Source organism: Gavia stellata, chromosome 14 (assembly GCF_030936135.1).
Source record: "Gavia stellata isolate bGavSte3 chromosome 14, bGavSte3.hap2, whole genome shotgun sequence".
NCBI lineage: Eukaryota > Metazoa > Chordata > Aves > Gaviiformes > Gaviidae > Gavia > Gavia stellata.
Window position 1 is genome coordinate 3,548,391 of NC_082607.1, and position 25,504 is coordinate 3,573,894.

Genomic DNA, 25,504 nt, shown 5'->3' on the forward strand with positions numbered 1-25,504 from the left:
CTTCAGAAACGCTCAGCACTGCTCTTGTTTCCCATATCAATAAGATTGCTGAATTTTGTGGTGGGGGATCGGAAGACTACTTTGAACAAAATTCAGACAGAAGTGATATAATAAAGTACAACTTCAGTCATTATACAAATCTGTAAACATCCAGCCCTTGCTGATGCTTGCGTTGACAAATGATGGTCTGTGTTTACCTGTCTGTGCACAAATGTTTTCATTTACTAAATTGTGACTTTATACATCAAAGGCAAAACCTAGTCAAGTTCCTGCTATAGTGAATGTTCACCAAAGAGTTGTTGGGAAGAGCAATACATCACGAGGCTCAATCCTGTCCAGTTTTTCCTAATACTTCTATGTAGATGACAAAACGGTGTGAGCCCTGAGCCCAGAGGCCCCCTCCCAGCCGTGGTACCCCCAGCAGGAAAGGACGGGGATGGTGTGTGTGAAACCAGCCTTTCTGGAGAGGAGAAGGCGTCAGATGGGTGTAGTTTATAGAACTCTAATCCTATATATGGATATGTGTAAGATATTGTTTGTTTTTTATGGGGAGTGTGTCCCTTCCAGTTTAAATCTCGACTCTCTTCCAGGAAATATTTTTATTGAAGAATAGCAAAAATAGCACAGACACTACCAAGTGCATTTTCTGAAACGTCAGAAGTAGTTCATGGTGTTTGGTGTGCTCTCAGGGTATTGGATGTCAGGTATGAAGGGACCCCTATATTTTTTTTTTATGGTTAAAAATAATCTCTGTATGTTTTTAAGTATGGATGATGTTGTTAAGTTATACCTTACTCTACATCTTGAAAGAAAGAAAAACCTGTAAAAACCTTTCTGAGGAAGGCGCGAGTTGCTGGGAGAGGCTGTCTGTCCTCTCTGAAAGCAATAGCCGTTCCTCTCCATGGCACGACAGCTACCTTCGCTCCACTGGGGATATGTGGAATTTGGTGGAGGGCTTCTTACTCTTTTGGTGACATTGCTATTAATTGTGCCCTTTCAGTTTTATCTGGTATAGGTCATGAAAGACTGGTTCTGACCAAGGACAAAAATGGACAGAAAAGTTGTGATTTGTGAAGAAGCCTGGTATTTTTTTTTTCTGATTGGTATTCCTTTGGCTTCCTTGAACAAGTTGCTTTCAAGGAGAAAAGTGTAGCATTTTAAGTAGTTACAGCTAGCAAAATATGTGTAAGGAATCATAGAAATATTTTAGTAGCCAAAAAGAAAAGAAGGTGTGCCTAAGCAGTGCAAAGCAGAATAGCAGCATATTACCTCATTTTGCATTTTTGGACTGCGTGTTTGTGTAAGTAACCATTGATGCTGAGCGAGCTAAGTGTTTTGGTGGTGGTCTCTCCACAGCTCGGAGTTGAGGCAGTTCACTGCTGTGTTGTTGGACGCATGTACTGTAGCTGCTTCTCTGGTATTTTCTATTTACTCTTTAGTCAGGCCACACTTCTGTGGCATCTTAGATTCACCTGAAGAACAGGAATACTGTGAAGAGTGTTGATGTTTCCTCCAACAAATGTTTTTTTGTGAAAAGAACAGCCATAACTAACCAAGACGGGAAACCCAAGAGAAACTGGAGTTAGGGTGTAATCTTTTAACCTCAGAGTAATGCGGTGTGAGCAATGTCAGAATTTGAGGTGCTTGTGTACATTAGGATATATTGAGAGGAATTAAATTACTTTTGGAAATTAGAAAGTTTTAATTATGGAACTGCTTGACAAAAAGTACTTCGTTTTACTTAATTTTGAAGAATATAAACTGATCTAGTGTAAAATTAAGAGCATCTGAGAAAAAAAAACAGCAATACAGTTAGTGAAACTAGTAGCAAATGACAAACTGTGACAGCAGCCGTCTTAAAAGAAGTGGGAGATGCTGAACTGAACAAAGTATTTAGAAGAAGAATGGGGGCAATGTTAAACCTGGCTTTCGCTGTAACCATATCTCAGCTTTAATGTCTTAACACAGAGTTAAACATGCAGTGAGGTTTCAGGAAATCCATAGATTTGCTGGTAAGAAATAGCCAAAGAGTGTATTGAAAGATAGGCTGTTTATTTGTAGTCTATGGATCTGTTTGTACTGTTAGAATATTTGGTTAGATATAAATGCTTCTATGATCATACATGTGAATAAACAACGAACATAAAGTATTCAGTGAAGTCACTGAATCATAGTCTGTAAGAGAGTATTTCTAAATTGCTGTGGCAGTAGTAAGAGACACTGAAGAATTACAGTAAGAGAACTAAAGCTCAGAGTACCCAGTTATTCTGATGTGGTGGCTGAAAAGCCAACTGATAGTTCTCTAAAATGAATAAACTCGAAAATAATTAGTTATCAATTTCAGGACATTGATGGAATTGGCATTTTGTAGCAGCCGGTTGGAATATCCTATTTTCATAAGAAGATAAATAAGAAACTGGTGATGTTGAAATGAAGAAAGAGTATGTGGTGAGACATTTTCAAGTGGATAGAAAGGTCTGTCAGGTCACAAGAGTGTATCCACACAAGCAATGTTCTGTTATTATATTAGGAGGAAATGAGGCAAATTACAATAAAACTATGTTTAGCCAAGAAATAATTTGTAGCACAATTGTCCAGATGGTTTGTCTTAACCCTGGCAGCGAAATATGTTAACCAGATTAGAAATTTAGACATCAGTGATATGGGAGGGACTGTTTGGACCAATGCTTCTGTGGCTCTGAAAGCCCCTGTGGGAGAGACGTCGTCTTAAATGGCGTAGCTGGTGAGTCATGGCTTTGAGGTAGCCAAAACCCATGACCAGCACTAACCCTTGAGTATTAGTAATTAAATTATTACTGCCTTAATGTGTTTGGAGAGAGTAACCCAACCAAGAGCCATTGTCTGGAAAGGAGTTGTTAGGTTGAACATAAGCCTTTTTCCTGGGGGGTGGTGGTGAGAGAGGGAGGACTGGTGGCCCTCCTAAAGATGCTGCTGATGTGCAAGAAACAGACTGATTAAAGACGACAAAAGTGAGCAGCCTGTGGGGAATGCTGAGTCCTGCTTTAAAATAAAAATCTTCCAGGTGGCTTAGAATCGCTCCAAGTTATATGCAGTATACTATCAGATAAACTTTGCCCTTCTGCACGACTGTTTGTTAGAGGTCTCGTAGCTTCTCAAACCTGACCCTGGGTTCTTCTGGCTGTTGAATACCTGTGCTAGCGAGCACAGTGGGACTCGGTTGTATCCAAATTGCTTAGGCTGTATATAGATGCCTACACTTCTTTTAACGATTTTGAGCACCTACCAGTTTAGCTCTAATTGAACTGAAGTCTGAAGAAGAGGAAAGAAAGTTACTTCAATTTGCCTTTACAGGTATTTTCTTTCAGGTGTTTTCTTTCATTCAAGTTATATAAAATGTATTTACCATCTCGTTTTCTGTTGTATTTTTTGCAGTGATAGGAAATTTTTAAAATTACTTTGCTAAGAAATTTCTGTTGTTTCTGGCAGTTGGATGTGGCTTCATCTAAATAGGGAAATGGCGGAACAGCTTTGCAGTAGTTACGGTTTGTGGGTTTTTTGATTGGTTACTTGATTGAATTTCTTTAAATGAATGGTCAAATTTTAGTGGTGCAGATTTTATTTTAATAAATACGGCTCTTTTGAAAACCTGAATCTGATATATGCAACTTGGAAACAATAGCAAGTGTAACTCATGCAAGTTTATTGAGTTTGGTTTAGTGTAATTCCTTCTAAAAGTAAGCTTGGGATACTTTGAAACATCAGACAGTGTGGTATTTCATTAGCAGTATTTAGAGAGCAGGGACAGAAAGGCAGGCCTGCAAATTCTTCTGCAAGTTGTTATAGCAAAGTAGCAGCCTCGAAAAGAACTTAAGTGGATTGGATCTATTTATAATTTTAAACTACAGAGACATCAGTAAAAAAGCTGAAAACACACATGAAACATGGAGAGAGGAAAAAATGGGGAGGAGAAGGGGTACGGTAGCCAGTAATGGAATAAGAATGTAAGGAATACGTGTAAAGGTTATGAAATCTTCTGACCTCGCTTAGGATATTGTTTTTGTTCTGGTTACCATATTCTTTAAAGATGTAACATTTGAAAAGGGGAATTTGATTGACCTTATGACTAAAGATAGGAACTCTGAAGAGAGGCTAAAATCATGAATTTCTATAACCTTTAAAGAGCAAAGGTTGAAAGGCATTTAATTGAAAAATATAAAATCTCCTGAATTGTATATCAATATATAACTCTATTTCTTTTATATCAGAAATTATTATAAAAGGAAGACTATATGTCAGTTGAGGGGCAAGTAACTCAGCAACCTCTGTGCACTTGCTCCTTTTGCCTTTCTCTTTCAAGCACAAAGTCTAACAGGCACAAAGAAAGCAGGCTTCCCTTTCACTTTTAAAATGACCAAAGCTGATTTGGAAAAAATGTAATAATGTATAAATAAATGAACGTGGGGGAAAAAATCTGAAGAAGTCTGAAATTACTCTCAAATATTCGAACAATCTTACTGATCACCGCTGGAGAGGGTTGCAAGGATTCTTGTGGGTGTGCCGGGCGTTGTAATGCTGGTCAACCTTTTTGAAGTATGCACAAACTTTGGGGATAGGCCAAAAAACTTGCTGGGGGACTTAAAGTACACTTTTTTTTGCATATTGTAAGAGCAAGAGTATAGCTGTTTTTATTCCAGTAGGACATAAAAGGAAATTGAGAGTGTGAGGCTTCTCTGGAAGTATTGAACACTGATCCATCACCATCTTGAGACTAACGCAGAAGACCCTGGCTGCTGCTAGCCAACGCTTTGTTCAGTGTTTGGGCTGAGAGAAGGCTGCTTTCGTAAACATATGACCGAGTCTCAGTAGTTGACTTGCGGTCTTTGACGGAGATCGTGGTATAACTTTTCAGGAAAACTTGCAGGATTTGGTTCCTTGGAGTTCCCAAGGTAGAGAGAGGTTCCATACCCACGGGATGGCTGGATCCCACCGTTCACTCAGGAGAAATGCCACACTCTACGTGTGCGTTGCTGTATCTGTCTACCAGCAGAATTTTTCCTCTGAAATAGCAGTGGGAAATGAACCAAATCTGAGGGAAGCTTTGCAGGACTATCATAGCCTAAAATTGTCCTGGAATGACCAAAATACAGCGTTTAATTTAAAACTCGTTACGCACATAAACAGGCTCTTAAAAAGAGATGGTATAACTAGACAAGTTTTAAAATCATGCTATTCAAGAAATATTTTGTCTAATTATATAATATTTTAGCGTTATTTAGTCACTGAAGAGATTAGCATAAAAAGACAGGCTGGTAAAATTGAGGATGCCTGAATCTTTGAAAACAAATACACCCAAGAAAATAAGATGCACTTATGGCCTCATGTTTCTAATTTAAAGGTTTAGCCTAGGAGTTTGAGCTTGAACTTTTCACATGTAAAACTATGCGTTGTGGTTTACCAAAAAGAACCATCTTTGTGGTAAAATGCCCAGGTCCAGGTCAGTCTGCATCTGTCTGTGACACATCATCCAAGAACTGTGTTTTAAAGCAGTTGGTAAAAATAAGAAGCTGATAAAAGGGAGATAAGCAGCAGCATCAGCTCTATCTCTTATCAGGTAGTTGGTGGGCTTTGCTCAGCCAGTGGCACCAAAAAGAACTGAATCTACTTAACTTTGCAGTTAACTTGTAGAAATGAAATCACTTTTCTAGGAAATGAAGAGCTCTAAGTGGATACACTCGGTATTTCCCTTTATCTTTGATAAACGTCATTTCTTGTACTCTCGATCTAATGGAGTTTTTGCCACTGACATCACTGTTAAGGTGTAACAATTTAAAGGTGTTCATAGAGTTTAAATTGGGCAGCTTTTAAATGCAGTTCTGATGTGACCTAGTGCTGTGCAGTAGCTTTCTCATTTGCCTCTTTCAGTATGCAGCTACATTATGTAAATGTTTTACGCTAAGAATGTTAGGATGTTTCTATTGTTTTGTATTTGTAAATAACTACCATTTTGAGAAAGATGGCTGGTCACTTGAGCTCATGTATTGATTGAATCTTACTGTTGAATAGGATCCATGAGAATGCTGAAGGTCCCATTAGAAAATACATAGCTTGATTTATACTTGATGAGAGCTACATTGATCACATTCACATACTGAAACAATTATTGATGGAATCTATGATGAACAAGTCATTCTAGTTGTGATGAACATTGGCTTCTAGCAGACATTTGACACCGAACCATGAGATTCTTTGTTGTTACAGCACATCTGAGAAAATCATTAGGCTTTTTGAAGCCTTTACAGGCTGGGTCTAGGAGTATTATTTGCATTAAGACTCATCAAATTCCTTTCACATCAATTTTGACTTTCTTGTAGGAGCACATTAGCAACTGTGTTATCAGTAGCTGTAGCATATACTACAAGCAGAAGTATAAATGTAGCTCACCTAATTATCAGCACGTACGTGTTTTTCCTTTGTGGACAGTATCAAAGTACCCTATGACAAAAAGCAGAAGATATTTAAGCTGTTTAAAATGTGCTTGTAACATGATGAAGGCAAACTGCAGCAATTCTAAAGAAAAGAATTGGAAATATTTGCAGTTAGAAGTTCTTCTGGTTCCTGTATTCTTCTTGTGGAAAGGAAGGTTGAAAATCGGAGAAGAAATGTCTTTCTAGGGTTGCTTTAACCAAGCTTATGTGACCGGGAAGAGTGTATACGAACATTTAAAGAAAGTACTTTTTTGTGTATTTTTCAGTGAGAACACCCTGCAAGTCACAGGATTTAGCTGCGAATTCTTAGGGTGGAAGTGGATTTCCAAGATCTTAACAGTTTTTACCATCTGAAATGAAGAAAACTACCTGTTAAAATACGCAGGGAAGTCAGTAAACGCTCTCCAACACTGTTCAAACCTTTAAATGATTATACAGTGTTCTGTAAATGATATCAAGCTGCTTATAACCAATTATTTGCAGCCCATTTCATGTCATGGAATGCGAAGGGAAGAAAGCTGTGCTTGGATTATTGATGAGTTTGTTACTTCTGTCCGTCGTCCAAAGTATTATCACATATACTTGAGGCTATGCAATCTGCTTCCAGAGAAACAGGAGGAATTTGTGACCACCCGTAAACTACTTGAAGCCAAAGCTAGTAAATTCAGCAATGCAGTGGTTAGAAACTTGTCCAGCAAAGGAATACACTTTGTCTACATAAAGATCTGAATTGATTTGTGTAACAGCCTGAATAATGAAGGTGGATTTTTATTTCGGTCCCTCGAGTGAACGATGCTGTTTCACTCATGGCAAACTCTTTCTTTCAGCCTTGCTTATGATATTCAAGTTAAATTTGCTCGGTATAGTTTTAGATTCAGGAAGAATGGAAAAATGGCATTATCTTAGGAACACAACATTTTTTTAATTGTCTTTTTCTGAAAGACATTGATAACTGCTATAATGTCCCAGCGTACTCTGGCCTGCCGGCTTACTGGCAATCCTCTTGACCTTTTTGCACTTACCATTTTCTTTGTTTTTTTCAGCAAAGTGGTGTTACACATAATGAAATAGATATATAAAAGTTAATATTCTTTTCTTTCCAAGCAGAGTTACTTGATATTTTGCTCCTAAAATGCATTTAGAAGTCTCTTATGCAAGCAAACCAGGATCGTACTTTGTACTACACGTGCTGACCTGCGAAACTCCTTGCCGAGGGATGTTGAAAGGCAAGCACAAAGCTCATTGTCCTGTATCTTCCAACTTCCAACACACTCACATAAATATTCCCAGCCCAATATTCTTGAGGACCAGAAATTGCAAAGTCATGAAAAAGAGTTTAATGGTCTTAACACTAGTAAGTTTTTTGCATTGGCCTACATCAGAAATGCATGAGTTAAAAAACATTAAAAAGAATTATTCAAACCCACCAAACTTTCCCATTAAAACCAATTGTGTTCAGCAGTGATTTTTGCTCAGCATCACTTTCATAAGGTAACTGTTAGGGATGTACTATACGTAGAAGAATCAAATAGATGGAGCTGACTCGTGCTTGGGCTTGCACAGATGCATTTGCAGAATGTAGTCCCTGAATAATTTAGTAACCAATAGTACAGAAAAGATGCAGTTCAGTATTACAGTGTGCTGAAAACGTTACTATTTCGTAAATTTTTCTTATTTACAACTTGGACCACTCCAAACTTTGAATATTTTTCTGTTTTCTTTCTGTTTTCTGTTCTAGAACAGAAGCTCTTGGCGTGGGGGTGGGGGAAAACCATGGAAAAATGTTACTTAAATGCAGAAGATGGAGTAAAGGACTAAAATATCAATTTTTTTTTTTCCAAGTACTTCTGAAACCTTCTCCCAAATTTTGTTTAAATGAGAATGTTTTGCAAGACTTTCTGGTTTCAAAAAATGTATTATTTCAACTAAAAAAAGAAAAAAAATTTCTAACCTTGTGTTTTCAAAATATTTAGGATTCAGGACACAGTTCAGAGGCGATTCAGGCACTGTGTGCTTTGAAACACATTAAGATGGCATGTTGTATGCCTGCTGTGATGGGTAACGAATTCATCTCTGGGTAGTTAGCAGCAGCTTGTGCTGGTCTTGGATTATATGAGTTTCTGCTGCTAAGTGCTCCAATCTGCCCCTCCCTCCCCCAGATGTTTGGAATAACTGATGTGGAAATCTCTGGGGAAGCTGCTTTGGTGAAGCGTGGTACCAGTACTAAATGCATTGCAGCCTGTACCGAATGCCTGTTAAAAGGCATGATAAAAGCAAAATGGAAATGCTAGAGAGTTTTGGAACAGGCTTTTCTTCACACATCGTCACTCAACATTCAAGTGAGCTAAAATACCAGTATATTCTCGCAAGATAAAAGTTGTGGGTTTCTTTTTTTGTCAGCTGAGCTACTCCTACAAACACATTGCAGGTAAAATGGTACTCCATTAGAGTTTCTTGCACCAAGAGGCATGACTTAGCATTGGGTGATACTTATCAAATAAAAAGTTAAGCTTGGCTTTATTACATTTCTTGAAAAGTTTGGTAGTGAGTATTGAATGGAGGTTTACGTAAAGATCTTCTCAAGCATAGTGAAAACAAAGTACGTTTAGTGATGTTGCTGACATAACCATAATAAAATGGAGAAGAAAATCATTAAAAAAAAAATGAATTACATTGGCGATTCTCCACATTTAAGCAAGAATAAATGCAGAAGAAGGAAAAGTCCAAAAAGTAAAGTTCTTCAAGAAATAGTGAGCTATTGGGTGGTGTTGTCAGGGTAACTGTAAAGGGTGAAATGAAATATCATCAGATTTGAAGGGGTTTGGACTTCTGAAGCTTTTTAAAAAGCAGAAGTTACTTAAATTCCCAGCTATTCCTGGGGAAACATTCTTGGCATAAATGAATGAATTTTGAACAGTTCTAGTGACGGGGGAATGTTCCCATTGTAAGGGGTTTAGCATTGCAAAGAATAAATCTTTAAATGTCTTAAACCATTGGAAACAGGTAGTAAATGCCAGAAGAGTAGGTTTCTGTTTGGGTAGACAATGTAGAGGAGAATAATCTTAGGAGGACTTGCTTGTTCTTCAGGTGCTTCAAATTTATGTCTGTTCATCAGTGCTGCATGAATCAATCATCTTGAAGTATTTTAATAAATCTTAGTTACGCTTTTCTTGTAATACAGAGGAAGGAGAATGTTCCAGCATGCTACCAAGATTGCAAATTAAAGTCTCCCCTTCAACTCACTACTGCTGCAAGAGGAAGTAGTATGTTAGAAGAAAATATTTTGAGAGAATAAATATTATACAGTTAAAGATCTTTATATTTTTTTTTAAAGTACGTGCAAGATAGAAAATGTGCAATGTGTAATAAACACATGCCCTGAAAACAGAATATATAGATTTTCTTGGCTGATTTCTGTTGTAATTGTGTCCTAGTTAGGAATATTATGCAAAAGAGTTGCTGTGGCTCCCTGCTTCTGGGGCTGGTTTGGCTCTGGTGCTGAAGTGGGGTGGTGGCGCGGTCTCACGGGCACTTCAGGTGCCCCCATAGGGCTGCCCACAGCTGATGATTTCCAAGGCCACCTTACCCCAGCCCGTCTGAGGAGTGTGGGGAGCAGCAGGATTAATGGCTGCCATGTGAAACTCAGTCTTTGTTTTGTGATGCCTGGAGGGGATAGCTGTGTACAGAGAGCTTCCGTTCGGTAGCATTTTGTCTTTGGCGTGTGGGTGGGTGTATGTGTGTGGATGGTGGTTTTTCTCCAAGACTGTTATCTGGTTAGAGAAGGTAACCTGTCACGGCAGTGTTTGTCAAGTTTTCCAAAATTAATAATTTTGATAGGGCGTTGAAATACATCAATGTGAATCTACTCAGGGCAAAATGAGTGTTTTGCATTGACTTTACCAAAGGAATCTTTACCTGCTTCCCCTTCACGTATTCATGTTTGTACCAGGTGGGCAGTGGGGGATGACAACTGATTTGATTTTTGGGGAGAGGTTTGGTGAATGAATCAAAAGTTTTAATGTGTTTTTCTTTTTCAGCTTTATTTAGTAATAATTTTAATGATCCTGTTCGGGAGTACTTTGTTAAGGGCTACAGAACAAGTGTCACAGTGATGATTCTCAATTCTAAAGACAGATTTCAAATATTTTTCATTTTAAATAGCCTGCTAAATGTTTTGGGAAGTGAAACGTGATGTCTACTTCAACAACGCAGCAGCATTCTGCAAAGCAGGGCGTTCTTCTCATCCTTAGCAAACTGAGAGTTTGCTCTCTAGTTGCTATGCCATGAGAGAGTAGCATTGTTGACTTGCTGCCACATGAGCTCTCTCTTGCTGCAGTTTATTTATTTCCCCCCTGCCCCCAATGGCAAGAGGACAGCTCATTCCTTCTAGACGCAGGACATCTCATTCCTAATTACCTAAACTCTTTTTTTCCTCCACTTGCATTCCAGATGCTCACAGATGAGAGTTCTGTTATGCTATCAGGCATATTTGTTAATAAGAAAGTAACTTAAGTAGTTAACATAACAGAAGTTGATTTGACCTGCCGATATGCATTTTTGCAGAATAAACAAAGCCTGTTATCTGAGATTTTATTTATAAGGATCTGCTGCGGTGATCTGAGATCCCCCTTGTTTGCCTGTCCTGCCCTAGACCTCAGCACATAATCTCACTGTACTGCTGCCCTTTTGACATCTGATTGCCCTTTCCATCAGCATCCATCCAAAAGCATATTTGTCTAAAAAGGAAACAATTAAATTCCAATCTCATACAGAAAACCTTTACTTTTCAAAGAAAACATACTGAAGAAGTCAGAGTCGTACATGACGAGGAACCCTAGCTAAATCAGAACCATAAGTCATTAGGCCAAATTCAGCTCCTGCCAAAGTAGACACCAAGGCACTGATCTCGATGATATTTTGCTTGTTTATATTAGCAATACTGTATATGCACTTAGTGTTTATTTGTTTTCCTGTTAAATCCTGTAGTAAGGCTATGTTATAATTTATGTGAGAAGTATCATTAGCATGCAACATAAATAACAAGTATGATTAGTAAGTGAATACTGAAATATTTCACATAGAAAATGATCTACTGGTTATAACCAACTATGACAATGAGCTAAAATGACTGAATTGTATGAAATATAGTTTAAACAGTGTTACTCTCATCAAATACCTATATGTCCTATTTTGTGGGAATCCATGAGTTATGTTACAGTGTTTTGTTTCAAGGATGGGAATACATTACTGTCAAAGTGCACAGTAATACTGCTGCTTTCAGTATTTGCACGTCCTTTTCTGTTTGTAGGTCTCCAAATGGTCCCACATAGGAAACACCTTTTTTCCTTCATGCTGAGCGTTGTACCCTGATTTTGGCCATAGTCACAGACTGTATATTTCTGGCTTCTAAGTTTGAGCACTGTGTCTTCAATTATCCGTGGCTGCAAACAACTTTTAAAAAAGCTCCAAATAATTTGTACTGTATAATCAGTGGTATAATTGAGTTACACTCTTCTAATGTAGGTTTGATAGGGAAGCAGTCCATGTGTCTTATAGTCAAAGCTCTTCAGGCTGATGAATTTACTAAAGAGAGTTTTGTCACTGGTGGCTCCGTTGTAACTTTGTCCAGGAGCAATCGGGCAGATACGCAGCGTGGGGCTTTCGGAGTGAAACGCAAACCCACTTTAACTGTGTGGCCATCCTAATTAACATGAGCAAAGAAGAAAGGTAAGAGCCAGATTCCTACATCTTGCAGAGTAGAAAGTGGTGTAAAGTGAAAAAGATTTTTTTGTGTGTGGTTTTTTTAACTGTTAATATTCAGCTGTCACAGGTTGTATCTGTGGATTATACACTATAGATTAAAGGTTGATTGTATTAGAAGTAACGTTACAGAGAAGAACAATTGAAGTTCAAGGGACTAATAGCTATTAACACTTGTTATAGTTTAAACATGTACCTTAGAAATATATACAGCTAACAATGTCACAGTTTCTTCGTGGGTTGAAGAATGAAGATGTTTGCAGTTTGCCCTGTGGAAGAAGGGCGCAGGCTGGCTGGCTGCTCATGAGATCATGGACTTTGTCTTGTGTTCCTGCCCAAACTAGTGAGGCTGGAGCATAAAATGAGGAGCGAACCGGCAGCAGGCTCACGGCACTTGCTGACAACCCACATCCTTAACAGTAGCAAGTTGAAAGTTGGTGTGGACAGATTTAGTTTTTTGGCAAAGGCCTGTTTTTAGCGGTGAACTTCTGAACATAATTCCTACCTGAGAGAACTTGAAACAGTGCACTTCTGTCATTAATTAAATTTCCCATAGCTACTGTTTAAGATAGAAATGACTGAAGTGATATTTCAGGGGATCTGGTGTGTCAGTGACATTTCCCTGGGTACCACTTCTTTGCAGGTGGAATTCCCAGGAATTATTAAAGCCCCATTACTGATATGGCTGGCTAAGTCACAGCCCACCCTGATTTTGTTATGTCTCCAAGTACATAGGCTTGGATGCTTGTGGATTTACAGTGTGTGAGCAACTTGGGCAATTTCTAACTGCTAACAAGACTTTCTCTGTTTAGTCAGTTTTATGTTCCTGACAAGGGGTTAACTGTTGCATTTCCAAACCTGCAGAGCTACTGGACTTGTAAGCTATTTCTTGCTAATTGTAGGATTGCAACTTGTTCACCTATGCAATTTTTTTGGTTCAGTGTAAGACCAAAACGTGTGCTGTCTTTGGCTGAGGACTAGACCAGCGTTGGTGTCAACGGGAGACTGCCACTAGAGCTGGTAACTTGACTAACGGCAGCCTAGCTGGCAGTGCCACATGATGTATCATTTTGTCCTTCAGCAGCATCTTTTTTGAAACGTATATAGACTGAGAAATGCCTGTGTGCACAGAGTTTATCATACAGTTGTTAGGGGAACAGAGGTTCAGTTGCACGTTTGTCTGTTTGACAATTAAAATCATACAAAAGACTGTAAATGCTTTCCTATTTGATATTCAAAGGTAAAGCAAATTCAGCCAAGTGAATTTAAAAAAAATGGTCGTAACAATGAGGTTAATATTTTTCCCAGGTCTCTGACTGACAATTTAATGGAGATTTTGCTGTGTTATGTTAATAATGTCATTGGAATAGATATTTCTTTGTTTGCTTCTGTGGCTTATAGATTTATTTAATATTCTGCTACTTCATATAGGTGTTTTGTATCGAATCAGCGCTCTCTTACTCCTTGCATATCTTTGGCAGCTGAGTCCTTACAAAGGAAAAAGTTTGCCATGTTCTGACCAACTAAATGTCCCTACAAATAGAAATGCATTTTGCTATTGATACCTTCTACAAAACAATACTAAAATATTGGTGTAGTACATAAGCCTTTTGCCACCCTTGAAAACCCAGCTTGAACCTTGAGCTAGTCATTTACATGATGTTTCCTTGGGATTACCTACATTCTTGTCCACTTTGACCTTGTAATTTTGCTCACAGTTGGAAATGTAATGCAGAGTGACTAAGATAATGTTGTTTACACAGACTTTAAGTGGAGTGACATTATAGTCAACCAAGTGTCACATCACCCAAAGTGAAGGAAGACTTAATTACCATAATCCTGTGAATACTAAAATTCCTTAGCCATGTGTAGCATAATAATGTTATGTTCTGCATTTTACATTTAATAACTTGAAGGTACTATATTAACTCTTGGGAATCTTTTAGTTATCTTAAAGTGAAAGCAAACAGATTTAGGGTGGGTCAGGAGAAATGCTGTGGTCGATGTAGGTCCTCTGTGCATTACATTGCTAACAGTATACTATATTCCTTTGAAAGTACAGTTTGACAGGCAAAACAAAACTGAAGTGACTGTACCAGCATCTCTGTTTATCTAATGGGTATAGCCTGGGCTAAGGATTTCTGCAGGTGATGAAGGCTGAAGTTCATTAAATAACAGGAATGATAGGAATGGGATGGTAATAAAAACATACCGTGTCATGGCAAACATACCGTTAATGGAGAGGAGTGTTAAATACTGCAAGATTGGAACAAAATACTGCAAGATTGGAACAAAATACTGCAAGATTGGAACAAAATACTGCAAGATTGGAACAAAGTGTTCCTTAAATATTCAAACCTTAAATATTCAAACCAAAATCCTACCTTTTTGCTGCAACTCAGTGTACCAGCCTTATGTACTCAACCAGAATAAGAAGCAAGATCTTGAATGAGTATATAATCATAAAAGGCAAATCATGAGCAATTATCGTGCTTCACAAAGAACTGAAGTATTTGTCATGTTCTCTTCTGAGCACTATGTAATCATTTTATAAAAACGGAGTGATTAGTGTTAATATATGTTGGTTTTATTTCAGTAACACTAAGTAGTAGTGCACAGCCTACTGCACACCTTAAACACGTTTGTCCTAAGAATCAAACTATTTAGCAGCTGAAAGAATGGTGTTTAGGCAAAACCAGAGTACAGAGGATAGCTGTTTTGCGTTTACTCCTTGAGAGCTCAGAGAGTTCTCCAGATCCTGCCTGGTCCATTGTCCTGTCATCTGGGCTGTACGCTTCTGTGCTCAGCGGCCAACAGTGATAGATGGATTCAAAAACACAGGTGAATAACCCAGTGTGATTTAGTATTGTTTGAAAGATAAGTTTTGAATTTGCATCTTGCCCAGAGTAGCAGATAGAATGGTTAATCTTGGGAGGGATTATGCCCTTTTCATGTAGGAACTGCTTTTCAAAATTACTGTTAGTATGTAGTTCAGGTTTACCTAATATCTAAGGTTTAGTTCTCTTGAGGACTGAAAAATAATATAAATTTACAAGGATGTGTGAAAAAGCTGGACGCTAAAGAGGTGGTACGTGCTGCTAGTGTGTGATATTCGTGTACAAACAAGCAGAAGCACTTGAGTTGTGAGTCAATAGGTGTTGGTTTGCATTGGTGCAAAAAAGCTTGTGCTCCCATTTTCCCTTTACTTACAGCAGCGTGCAGTTGCCTTTCATGGAATTCGTCTTATTCGTGGAGAGGGGATGGGAAAGGAGACTCTGTTTATTTGTGAGGATTTTTAAAAAGGGATGTTAGCATTAAGGATGCTCTGCGGAAGGAGGGTGCAAACTATCATTGCATGGCCTGTGTTAAGGTTTTGCTTTTGAGAGATGTTCCTTAAAAGTGGTGCACTTCCCCGGGAATTAAGAGTCTTGAGGGGGAGAGAAGACGGTACCCTGCTGTAGTCTCCTGCAGCCATCCAGGAGGGCATCCATTTCTGAAGAAGCAGTGATGCTGAAAGGAGCATGGGTTGCACTTTGTTGTGCAGCACGTCGTGCTCCCTCCTTGCTGAAGCCCAGCTGGTCCTCCTCCCAAGCTGACGGGTGCTGCCCCTTTAGTTTTGTGCCCCTAATTGCCTCTGTCCTATGAAAAACCAGTGGGGGAATGGGGAGATCAATCTCCAAGTATTTCTGTGGTAATTCTGGGCATCAAATCCTCTATACCTTTGATGTACACTTCCGGGAAAAATAAATCAAAATTTTGAAGAATGAAATGAATATAGCAAAACTGAAACCGTTAGTGGTCGTTCTGACACAGAGAGGTTCTCTGCTCACTGGGATGTTAGTATGAACACATAGACATGCTAATATATAATAATATTCAAGATCTCTCTCTTTTTGTGTGTTTAAAGTGCTAGATCTCTGATCAGGAAAAACAATGTAGACTTGCAGTTTGTCAGATTATTTTTGTAAAATGAAGTCATGCTGAACGCTGCTGGTTGCCAGAGGTCTCTCCTTGCCCTGTAGTATCCACTTAGGATACTAGGAGCTAAATAACAGAAGACAAAACAAATGCAAGTCACAGAGAGTGTAGGTTGTACGTGAGAAAAGTTTTGTTGTTACAGATTTTTTTTTTTAAAAACAAACTTCCACTGTTAGCAGCAGTTGCCTCGGCTGTGCTATGTGCTCATTTATGCGTCCATGCACTCGCTCTGTTGGTAGAATAGGATGATTTTGGGCTGCCACTTGACTATCTGAAACAGGACTAAAAAGCTGTGGAGAAGGCAGAAGCAGCCTTCCGTTAAAAACCACCTTTGCGTAAACCCCTAGAGCAGCCCGTGTGGTGTTCGGCGGGTGCTCCTGCTCGACGGCTGCATGTGTGCAGATGAGTTTTCATTGCTTCAAGCTGACCATATTTCCCTTTGAAATCAGGGCGCTGGAGCTTTAACCTTGGCGCTGTGGTAAGGCAGAGATCCCGCTGCACAGCCAGCGAGCTGGTGCTGGGGAGCGCGGAGCACCTGTGAGCACAGGCTGCCGGGCCGGATCGGGGGCCCCAGGAGTGCGGGGCTGCAGCTGCCGGGCTGAGCAGCAGTTGGAAGCGCTTCCTCGCTCCCTCTCGCCGAGCCCCCCGAGACCCACTAAAGGGTTTTAACTTTCTTTGGATGTATAATTTCTGTTGATTAACAGGAGTTCTGGGAAGGAGCCCTTTTGTAAAACTGATGACAGGGAGGAGCTGCCTGGGGCAGAGGCTGTCAAATGATCTCCTTTGTGACTGCGACACTGCAAATATTACCAAGGAACCAAAAATCCCTTCCCTCTCCCTGGGCTCCCCCGGGGCGGCGGTGCTCGAACATGAAATTCGTCCTATCACCAGAGAGGAATCTTACAGGTTCTGTTCACATTAGTGTTTTGGTATATGCAAACTTTACAATATCATTCTTTGGAGCAGAAAGGTCAGAGAATATTCCCGATACTAGGACATCAGGTCTTGGCTTCTGTCATTGCCACTGCCTTCAGTAGGTTTGTTCTCCTAGATATCTGAGTAGTGACTGCTGTCGTGGCTGAGAGCGTTTCGGGTCCGACACATTTTGGTTTTCCTTGTAGAGATTTCACACGCTCTCCCATACTGTTACAGAACACAGAGGGTGGGAGAGGGTTATCCAGGACATCCTCAAGTGCTGGTCACAAAGATCTGGAAGAACGGTCTGAGTGGCGGGTGCTCAGGACGTGATAAACGCCGTGTTGAAACACATGTGTTGAAGTTCAGTTTGGATAAAATCTGGTCATATTCCTTAAACGAAGCAGTAGGACCTTGACTGGAAAGACAGTGTTAGTGGCCACTGGAGTGTTGTCATTGTGTCCGTTTTGCAGGAGAAATGCACAGCATTTTTGTCTCAAGCATTGCACTGTACAATACGATTTATTCTACTATAAAACTAAGTCAGATTTCCACCATTCCTTTTCCGTTCCCATTAAATACCACCCAGTTGCTTAAAAAGAAATATTTTTGAAAAACGGGGATACAGATGTGTAATGTATTGGTCAGCTGCTGTGCTCAGGGGAGCGGGGGGGTCCGGGGGCCAAGCCCCGAGTCGGCGTGGGGAGGGTGGCGCTGGCCGCCCCGCCTGTGCCCGGCTTCGCGGGGGGCAGCCGCCCCCTCGGATTCCTGCAACCGCAAAACTAATTAGTGAAATTAAGTTGAAAACGCTGTAAACAAGTGAAGTTGTTATTCATTCCGTACGGCACTACAAATGTGGGAGGACATGTTAAATGATAAATTAGGCATGAACTGCTTTAATCTGTAAGCTGAACATGCTAGCGAAGGGCCTGCATTTGTAATTAGTATTGGGGGCCACAGGAGAGTGGTGCCTCTCTTAAAACAGTGACAGGGAATTGATCAGTTTAGGTTGCCGTGGCAACCAGGAGCCCTCCATCGCTTTCCCCGCATTCTCCTATTATGCCGTCCCTGCGTTTAGAAATACATTTATGAACTGTAAAGATAAACTACTCAATAATGCAGAAGAGGCTATGACGCTCAAATGCCAAACTGACGGGGGCCAAGCGGATGCTTGACTACCCGATAACAAGCTTAAGTGTTCTATGGTTGTCATGACATTTCTTTTACAAAGCAAATGATGTCTGCAGAAAAAAAAATCTTAAAATTAGCCGAAAATGCAAATCTCTTTATGAGGCTGTCACCTTCATAATAACAGACAATAATTGATGATTTATGAGATGCCACCATAGCAACCAACTCCTTCGGCACCCCCTGGTTGCTCTTATACAATAGGCTTGGGCTCCTATGAAAAAGTTTCCAGCGCGAAGCTCAGGAGGTCTTCTAGTGTCTCACTCCATTCAGTCTTGTTAAATAAGGGTTGCAAATGTTGCAGGGACTTTTGCAGTTGTCCTATAGATTAAGGGGCTGAAGTACCTTTCGTAAAAGCCATGTAAATCATGACTGAAATAGGGAGGTTTCGATCAAAACCTTTTAAAGAAAATTGATAATTTTTACTCACTACTCAAGTTGGAATGGAAGCTGGAACACGCAAATCTCTGCTATATACTTGGCTCTTCAGAGTCCTTTGTCTAATACTTGTATCTAAAAGTATTGGTTACATAAATGAGCCCTTTTTTTGCCTACTGGTGTCTAGGTTAAATTGACTAGCATAGAATGAATGATGTTTTATTTGGATGGTAATTTCAATGACTGCAAAAGAAAGGACTTATAAATGCGTATTTAGATATCTCATGGTTCGTTACATCTGCAGTTTTCTTCATGAGAAATTAGTGGTTTAAAAAAAAAGTTTTTCATCTTTCAGATCACCACCTTTTCTAACTGATAAAATCAAGTCGAGGAGAATTAGGGTCTGTAGTGTTGGTGCAAGGTCATATGGTACTAAGAGGTATCAGGTTAAGTAGTATTAGCGTCTTCATGACTAAAGGCCATACTATTTGCTCTTCTGTCCAGGACTGGCAGGCTCAAAACCCCTCATACCACAGTTCTGCCGAACTTTGTAAAACTCAAGTCCCTAAATTTGGTACCTAACAAGGCCAGTGTAACGTTGAGGGAGAAGAACTGGCATAAGCAACTTCTGCTTAAGGTAGTTTTTTTTTCCACTCCATAATTCCTTCCCCTTCCCTTCCATTAATAAATGGAGATTCCAGTTGTGCCCTTTTCATTTAAGTTCTCTTTTTTAAAATGTATTGTAGTAGTAGGAAAAAATCCACTGATTAGAAAAAGCATTCTTGGAGTAATATGTTAATTCTCAGTCCATATCTTAAGATCTGTACTGAGACAACGGTTCCAAAAAAAGTAATAGAAACTTGTTTGAATTAAGAATTCATGATCTTTCCCATTCTTTTTTACTTTGTCAAATATGACAGTTAGAGCTGTCAGTTCCAGAAAGTGATTTCTGATAGAATAGTATCTTTCAGTCACCCTGCCTGGTATATAGAGAAAAAAAGGATCAACAGATGGAACCCCGTTATGTTGTTACTGGTTATAGCTAGGCATTTACTTTTCTGTTCATTTTGATACATTTTTTCCATTGTTTAATTTAACTCTTTTAATAACTTCTTATGGAATAGTTTTTATAGGATTAATTTATTTGTGTGTTTATGTATGTGAGAAAAAAAATGGAGATTCCTTTAGGTATTTAGGATGAAACCAAGTAAGCTTGATGTTCCACCCCCCATGGCTGTGTCTTCTTTGCATCCTTACCTCTGACTTCAGCAGGACTTGCTGCTGTTCTTTTTCTCTGCCATTGACTGCTCCAAAACAACAGACAGACAAAACCCCCCAACTGTCGTAACATCTCCTCTCTTTTTATGGATAACCAGGTTTGAATACTGTAGAGAAGATACACAGAGTAAGAACAGGAGGTAACGCAGGCTGTTATCTGCGGTGATCAGTACAAAATGGGTATGATTTCTATTGCTGGACCCTTGAAAAACCCCTCCTATTCTGTATGTTCTTTTCCTTTTCCAGTGTTGCTGTAGTTTCGGGAGTATGGTGGGCATTTTCTGTGTTCCGCTGGAACCGGGCTCGGTGCGGAGGTGTTCTCATTAGCATTTTACAAGCTCTGTGTGTGCAGCAAGTGTAGAAATTGCAGTAAAATTTTTTGCGGTGTATTGACCTGAAGTCCATTTGAAGTTGATAAATACCAGCTGTTCAAACAGAAAATTAAACAAAAGCAACTCAAAACTTACTCTGAAGTAAACAGGTGAACAGTATGTAAGACAAAGCAGTTCCCCAAAGGCATTTTTAGTACATGGTCATTATTTAACTCCTGACGGAAAATAAACAATGCTGACAGAGTGTGTGTTGGGGGGCTATGATATATGAACAGTGTCAGTACTGTAGGCTGATAACCTATAGCTTGACATCCTTATCTATAAACTTTGACAGATACATCAGTTTGTTATTGTCACTTTATTAACTTGCTTCTATGATAGCAGAAGATAATCTTTCTCAAAGTCTAACACAGCTAATACTTTACTACGTAAAACATTTGGAGAAGTGTCAACAAATTTGGTTTTCCCCCCCAAAGGAAAATCCTTTACAGTTCATTACATATTGAGACAGCATTTCGCAATACGGAATGGAGTTGTTTGCATATCAGCAGCATACAATAAGCTGTTTTTTCACATAAAATTATTTATGCCAGAGACATCCCGGCAGCCTGCCTTTAAAAAAAATACATTGCTAGGAAATGTAGTTGTGGCTGCTCGAACTGAACACTTGCTTAATAAATTAATATTTTGGTCTTGCGATTTTTAATTGGAAAATAACAGCTGTTCCTAGTTGGAACTGTCTACTTTGTCTTCTGGTGGTTTACAACAGAGCTGTAATAAAGATTTCACAAGCCTTCTCGCTCGCTCCATCCCACTCCCCGCCATCCTGCCGATGCCACGGGGGTGAGCGAGGGGGCAAAGCTTGAGCTGAAGCGGCATCACAGAATGTACAAATACGGTTCTGACTCTTTTTAAACGTCTCTCAATCTTACTTTGGAATGTTAGTATGAATTATACTTCCAAATGAGCATTTTTTTCATGTTCTCTGAAACAGAGTTCCTCTACGACTTGTTTGAATCTGTAACTTTATCCAACATCTGTTGCATCACTTTGTGCCAGACTTCTTCCTCTTAACTCCTTGCCCCGTCTATCTTACGCTTAACAATGCTTTGTATTTTCAAGGCTGTATATCCATGTGCGTTTACCAATGAAGGAGTTAGGAAATGATCCTTTTAAATGCTCATACGTTCGCTTATTTTTATACAAAGCGGTAAGGCAAGGCCAAGCTGCTCACCGGCTGCCCGCACCCACAGCACGCTCTCGGCGTACATCAGCAGGGTTGTGGCCCTTTGGGGTGGGTGGGGAAGGCAGTAATTAAAGGCTGTAATAGGACAGCAAAACTCAAGTCACACAAGTAGCCTGAATTCTGAAATTATGTGATGCTGGGGTGCTTCTGTTGTCTGTAATGTCTTTTAACATTAATTAACTGTGTGTATGTGTGATTAGTTGAGATTTTTAGAAACGCAATCAAAACCCCCAGAACTTCTGTGATCTGGAGCCAGTGTCACCCATAAGGGTCCCATAGTTACTGGACTGCCCAGAGCTCCCATGGGGACTCATGGAACAGCTGCAGCCGTCCCTGTGAGCCAGCACTGGAAAGAGGTGGACGCCTTTGGCAGTGCTTTTCATTGGTATTTGCTGCAGTGGAAGTACTGAGCTACACTTGTCTTTGGAGAGTACTTTAGTGAGTACAAATTTTCTGCCAGTCTTCCACAGCTCGCACGACAGGCTTTTCTTCCCTTCTCTGCTCCAGCGCCAGTTCTTCACTTCTTTCACGTGCCCTCATCTTTCATCTGTCTTCCTCAGACTTGCCCTCCAAGTCCTAGTTTTCTTGCTCTGTAAGGTCTTGTCTCACTCCTCTGTACTCCAATTATCCTGAAATTAGACCTCTGCTCCCACCCTGGTTTGTAATCTTACTTTCCAGACATTTCTATGATAGCAGAAGAAAATCTTTCTCAAAGGTGTCTCCTTTCCAGCACCTGTTTCTTTGTCCCCAGGCTGTTTGCAGAACCATCTCCTTGGGATCCTTGCCACTGTTGGCTTTACCCCCTGCTTCTTCCTGCAACTGCTTACCTTGAACACAGCTCTGGTTTCTCCTTGTCTTGGAGATGGGAGGTAATTCCCCAGTGTCTTGAAACGTTCCATTTCTTCTGCAAACTATGTTTCAGGCAGCTACTGAGGTTAGTGCTGGGAAGTCAAAATAGATTTGGAGAGAAAGGGGAGGGCAAAATTCAAGTGACAGTGGGCTGTGGGGTTACTGTTGATTTAAGCAGTATTTTGGGAGAGGAGGAGGAGGAGATCCAGGCAGGAATTTAGACCAGTTTGAGCTGAGGCCCCAGTTCGCTTTGTGGTACAAATTTTAAGAGAGCTGACAATGCTAATCATCGCATACATAATACTGGGAAGAGGGAAAGGATGTTAATAAAAGGAAAGATCAGTTTATGAAATCCCAATAAAGTGTGGGAAAAATACGGATTTTCTAAATTTGACAGCTTTTGCAAAAATGGGTGTTGTGAGGCTGCCTCAGACCCAAATCTATTTCTGCTGTATTGACGTCAGTATTATGAAATACAGGAGTGTAAAAGGACTATATGTAAAGAAAATGGTGTCATTACAATAGCAAATGACAGTATTTTTCTCTTGCCTGTTTCTCTAGAATGGTTCAGTGAGGTTTTATCAACATTATGCATTTGTATGATTTTCATAAGAGACACTGCAACCAAGCGTGCCCAGGAGCTTACAAATAGTTATTGTTTGGTTTTGTTACGGTAATGGTATTATGTAGTATAGCATTATTACTTCACAAATGAAATCATTTGTGTTCCAAGTCAAAGCTGTATGGATGAGAAAATACTAGCTTTTATAAATGGTCCTGGTTTTTTTAATGAATTTGTGGATACATGCTGACATCTTTGGAAAAGACGATGCAGGATAAACTCAATTTTTAAGGAAATACATGTGGCATCAGAGAAAAATCTTGCAGTATAACATTTGGTCTCTTCTGTTTTTTGTTTAGGTAAAAGTAACATTCCTAATTTAACCAAATACAAGTTTAGCATGGCCTGAAAAAGTAAATCATTAGAGAAGAGAAGCTCCCTGGTCGAATGGTTTAATGAAACATAACTTGAGGAAGACAAACTCCTAATTCCTCTTAAACAGACAGAATTCCGCAGTATGTTGGTAATGAAACGAAATGGTCAGAACAGAATAAGAAAGATTAAAAAAAAAATAAGGAATTGTGATCACTGATATTAATATCATAAAGCGTTGTAATGAGTGTAACTTCAGATATTTCCCTTGACTCTGTATATATCTAGTGCTGCATCAGTTCTTTTGCTGCTGCATTGCAGACATGCTGCCACACAATTTTTGGTATACCCTTGATGACTTCTACTACTATATCACAGTGTCAGCTGCATGACAGCAGCAGTGTTCCTGGATCAATATTATATTATGTCATTTTGTGCTGTGACAGAGAGCTGTATAAAACTTCTGGATTTGCTTCTTTGGAAATGTACAGCTGAAACTAAAAATGGCCTGATAACAATCTGCAGTAGAAGTAGTGTATGAAAATGAAAAGGGCTGCATGAGTGAAGTAAGTGTAGAGGAAAACGAGAGGATTCAGGCTTTGAGGTACAAGATAAGAAGAGGTAGCGCTGCTTTTACATCTTGGTTTATATCATTGCATTCAGAGATTTTAACACACTGTAGATGCGGTTGTTGTACTTTGAATCCGCTGGATTTTGCTGCATTTCTCAGGTAGAGTAACAGACTGTACACAGTCTTACTTACCATTCCTTTATGCAAGAAACAGGGTAATTATACCTACTCACATCCGTTAGTGGTTCAGGAACTCTCCTGACAGTATGATTTAGGAACTACTTGTTCATTCTGCTGGTTTCTTCCTCTTCTAACCTGTTATTCTGAACAAGTGGAAATGGTAATACCAGAGGTGAATAAATGTGTTCACTAGAACACACATCCTGAAAAAGTTGATGTACATGTTTACATATTAACTTGCTAACGTAGGCACAAAGATTTTAAATTAGAATGGGATGACAGAAGCGTGGAGGTTAGTATAGATAGGGACAGCTGGTCAAGCCTTTACGAAAGCAGAGGTATGAAGCTACTGTTAATGTGTTCAAAGCAGGTACAAGAAACATGCTGGTGGGTTGGCTCCAGATCACCTTGAAGTTGTGTTGTAATCTAAGTAGTAGGAAAAACAAACAAAAAAAATTTTAGTATACGATCATAATTTATGGTTGTTATGAAAGAGAGTTAATCGGATAATTTGCACAGCTGAAGTATTATTGTAAAGGATATGGCTTGTTCAGGAAGCAAAGGCTACTAAAGAGGAAAGAGATGTTGCCTTATAAAACAGGGCATGTGCTTTTGCTTGGAGGTCCAGGCTATGGAGGGAGATGACATGGGAGAAGAGCACTGGATATGATGGTAGCCTGCTCTTAAAGGCCACCAAAGCAGGAGGGATCCATGTGGATTCAGGTAGAATCATCCAAAGCACAGAACTTTGTGGTAATGGGAATTTTCCAGTTCAGACATATAACCAGCATGTACTAGAATGCGCTACAGAAGCTTTTTTTAGTATATAAAATAGAGAAAGTAGCTTTAAAGGAAAGTTTATGTTTGCTTTTTTTTTTTAACTCGGGTGTAACCAAGAAAGAAGAACTAGTTGACAATGTAAAAATGTAATGGAAATTGGGTGAGGGGGGCTATGAAATGATAGAGTTTAAGCCATATGGCAAGTAGAAGAAATAATATGTAATGAAAACAGTGCCTGAAAATAATGCAGACTGATGTGTTTGGGTTGGGAGGTAAGAACTCCATGGTGGTAGGAGGGTAAAATTTTCAAGAAACCTTGCAATTCCTTTAAAGACAAATTAATATGGGCATAAATAGAAGTGATTCCATCGCAGAGGAAAAATAGCAACTGTAGAAAGAGGTCAGGTTTGCTAAGTTAGGAATCTTTCTATGACAGCCTCAGAAGCAGTATGCCAAAGAGGGGCATCAGTGAAGGCAGTTGGGTTAGAGCAGAATAGCATGAGCAGGTGGGGACAGTATCAGAAAGGCTAAAGAACAGAGTGAGATGCCATCAGCAGACGCCTTCCAGAGTAAGAGAAAATCATTCTACGCGTCCGTCTTGGGAAGGGAAAAGCAAGGGCTGGTGTGCTGCAATGCGAAGGGAAAGGT

The 25,504-nt window shown here is 39.6% G+C and overlaps 1 protein-coding gene across 1 annotated transcript in view; it reads left to right on the plus strand.

Annotated features, from left to right (window-relative positions):
- Window positions 1-25,504, plus strand: part of DACH2 (dachshund family transcription factor 2) — a 311,255-nt gene that overhangs the window by 89,063 nt on the left and 196,688 nt on the right. Inside the window, exon 2 of the mRNA XM_059824400.1 lies at window positions 469-487. Within this exon, the coding sequence (XP_059680383.1) occupies window positions 469-487 (19 nt within the window). The remainder of the gene's footprint in view (window positions 1-468; window positions 488-25,504) is intronic.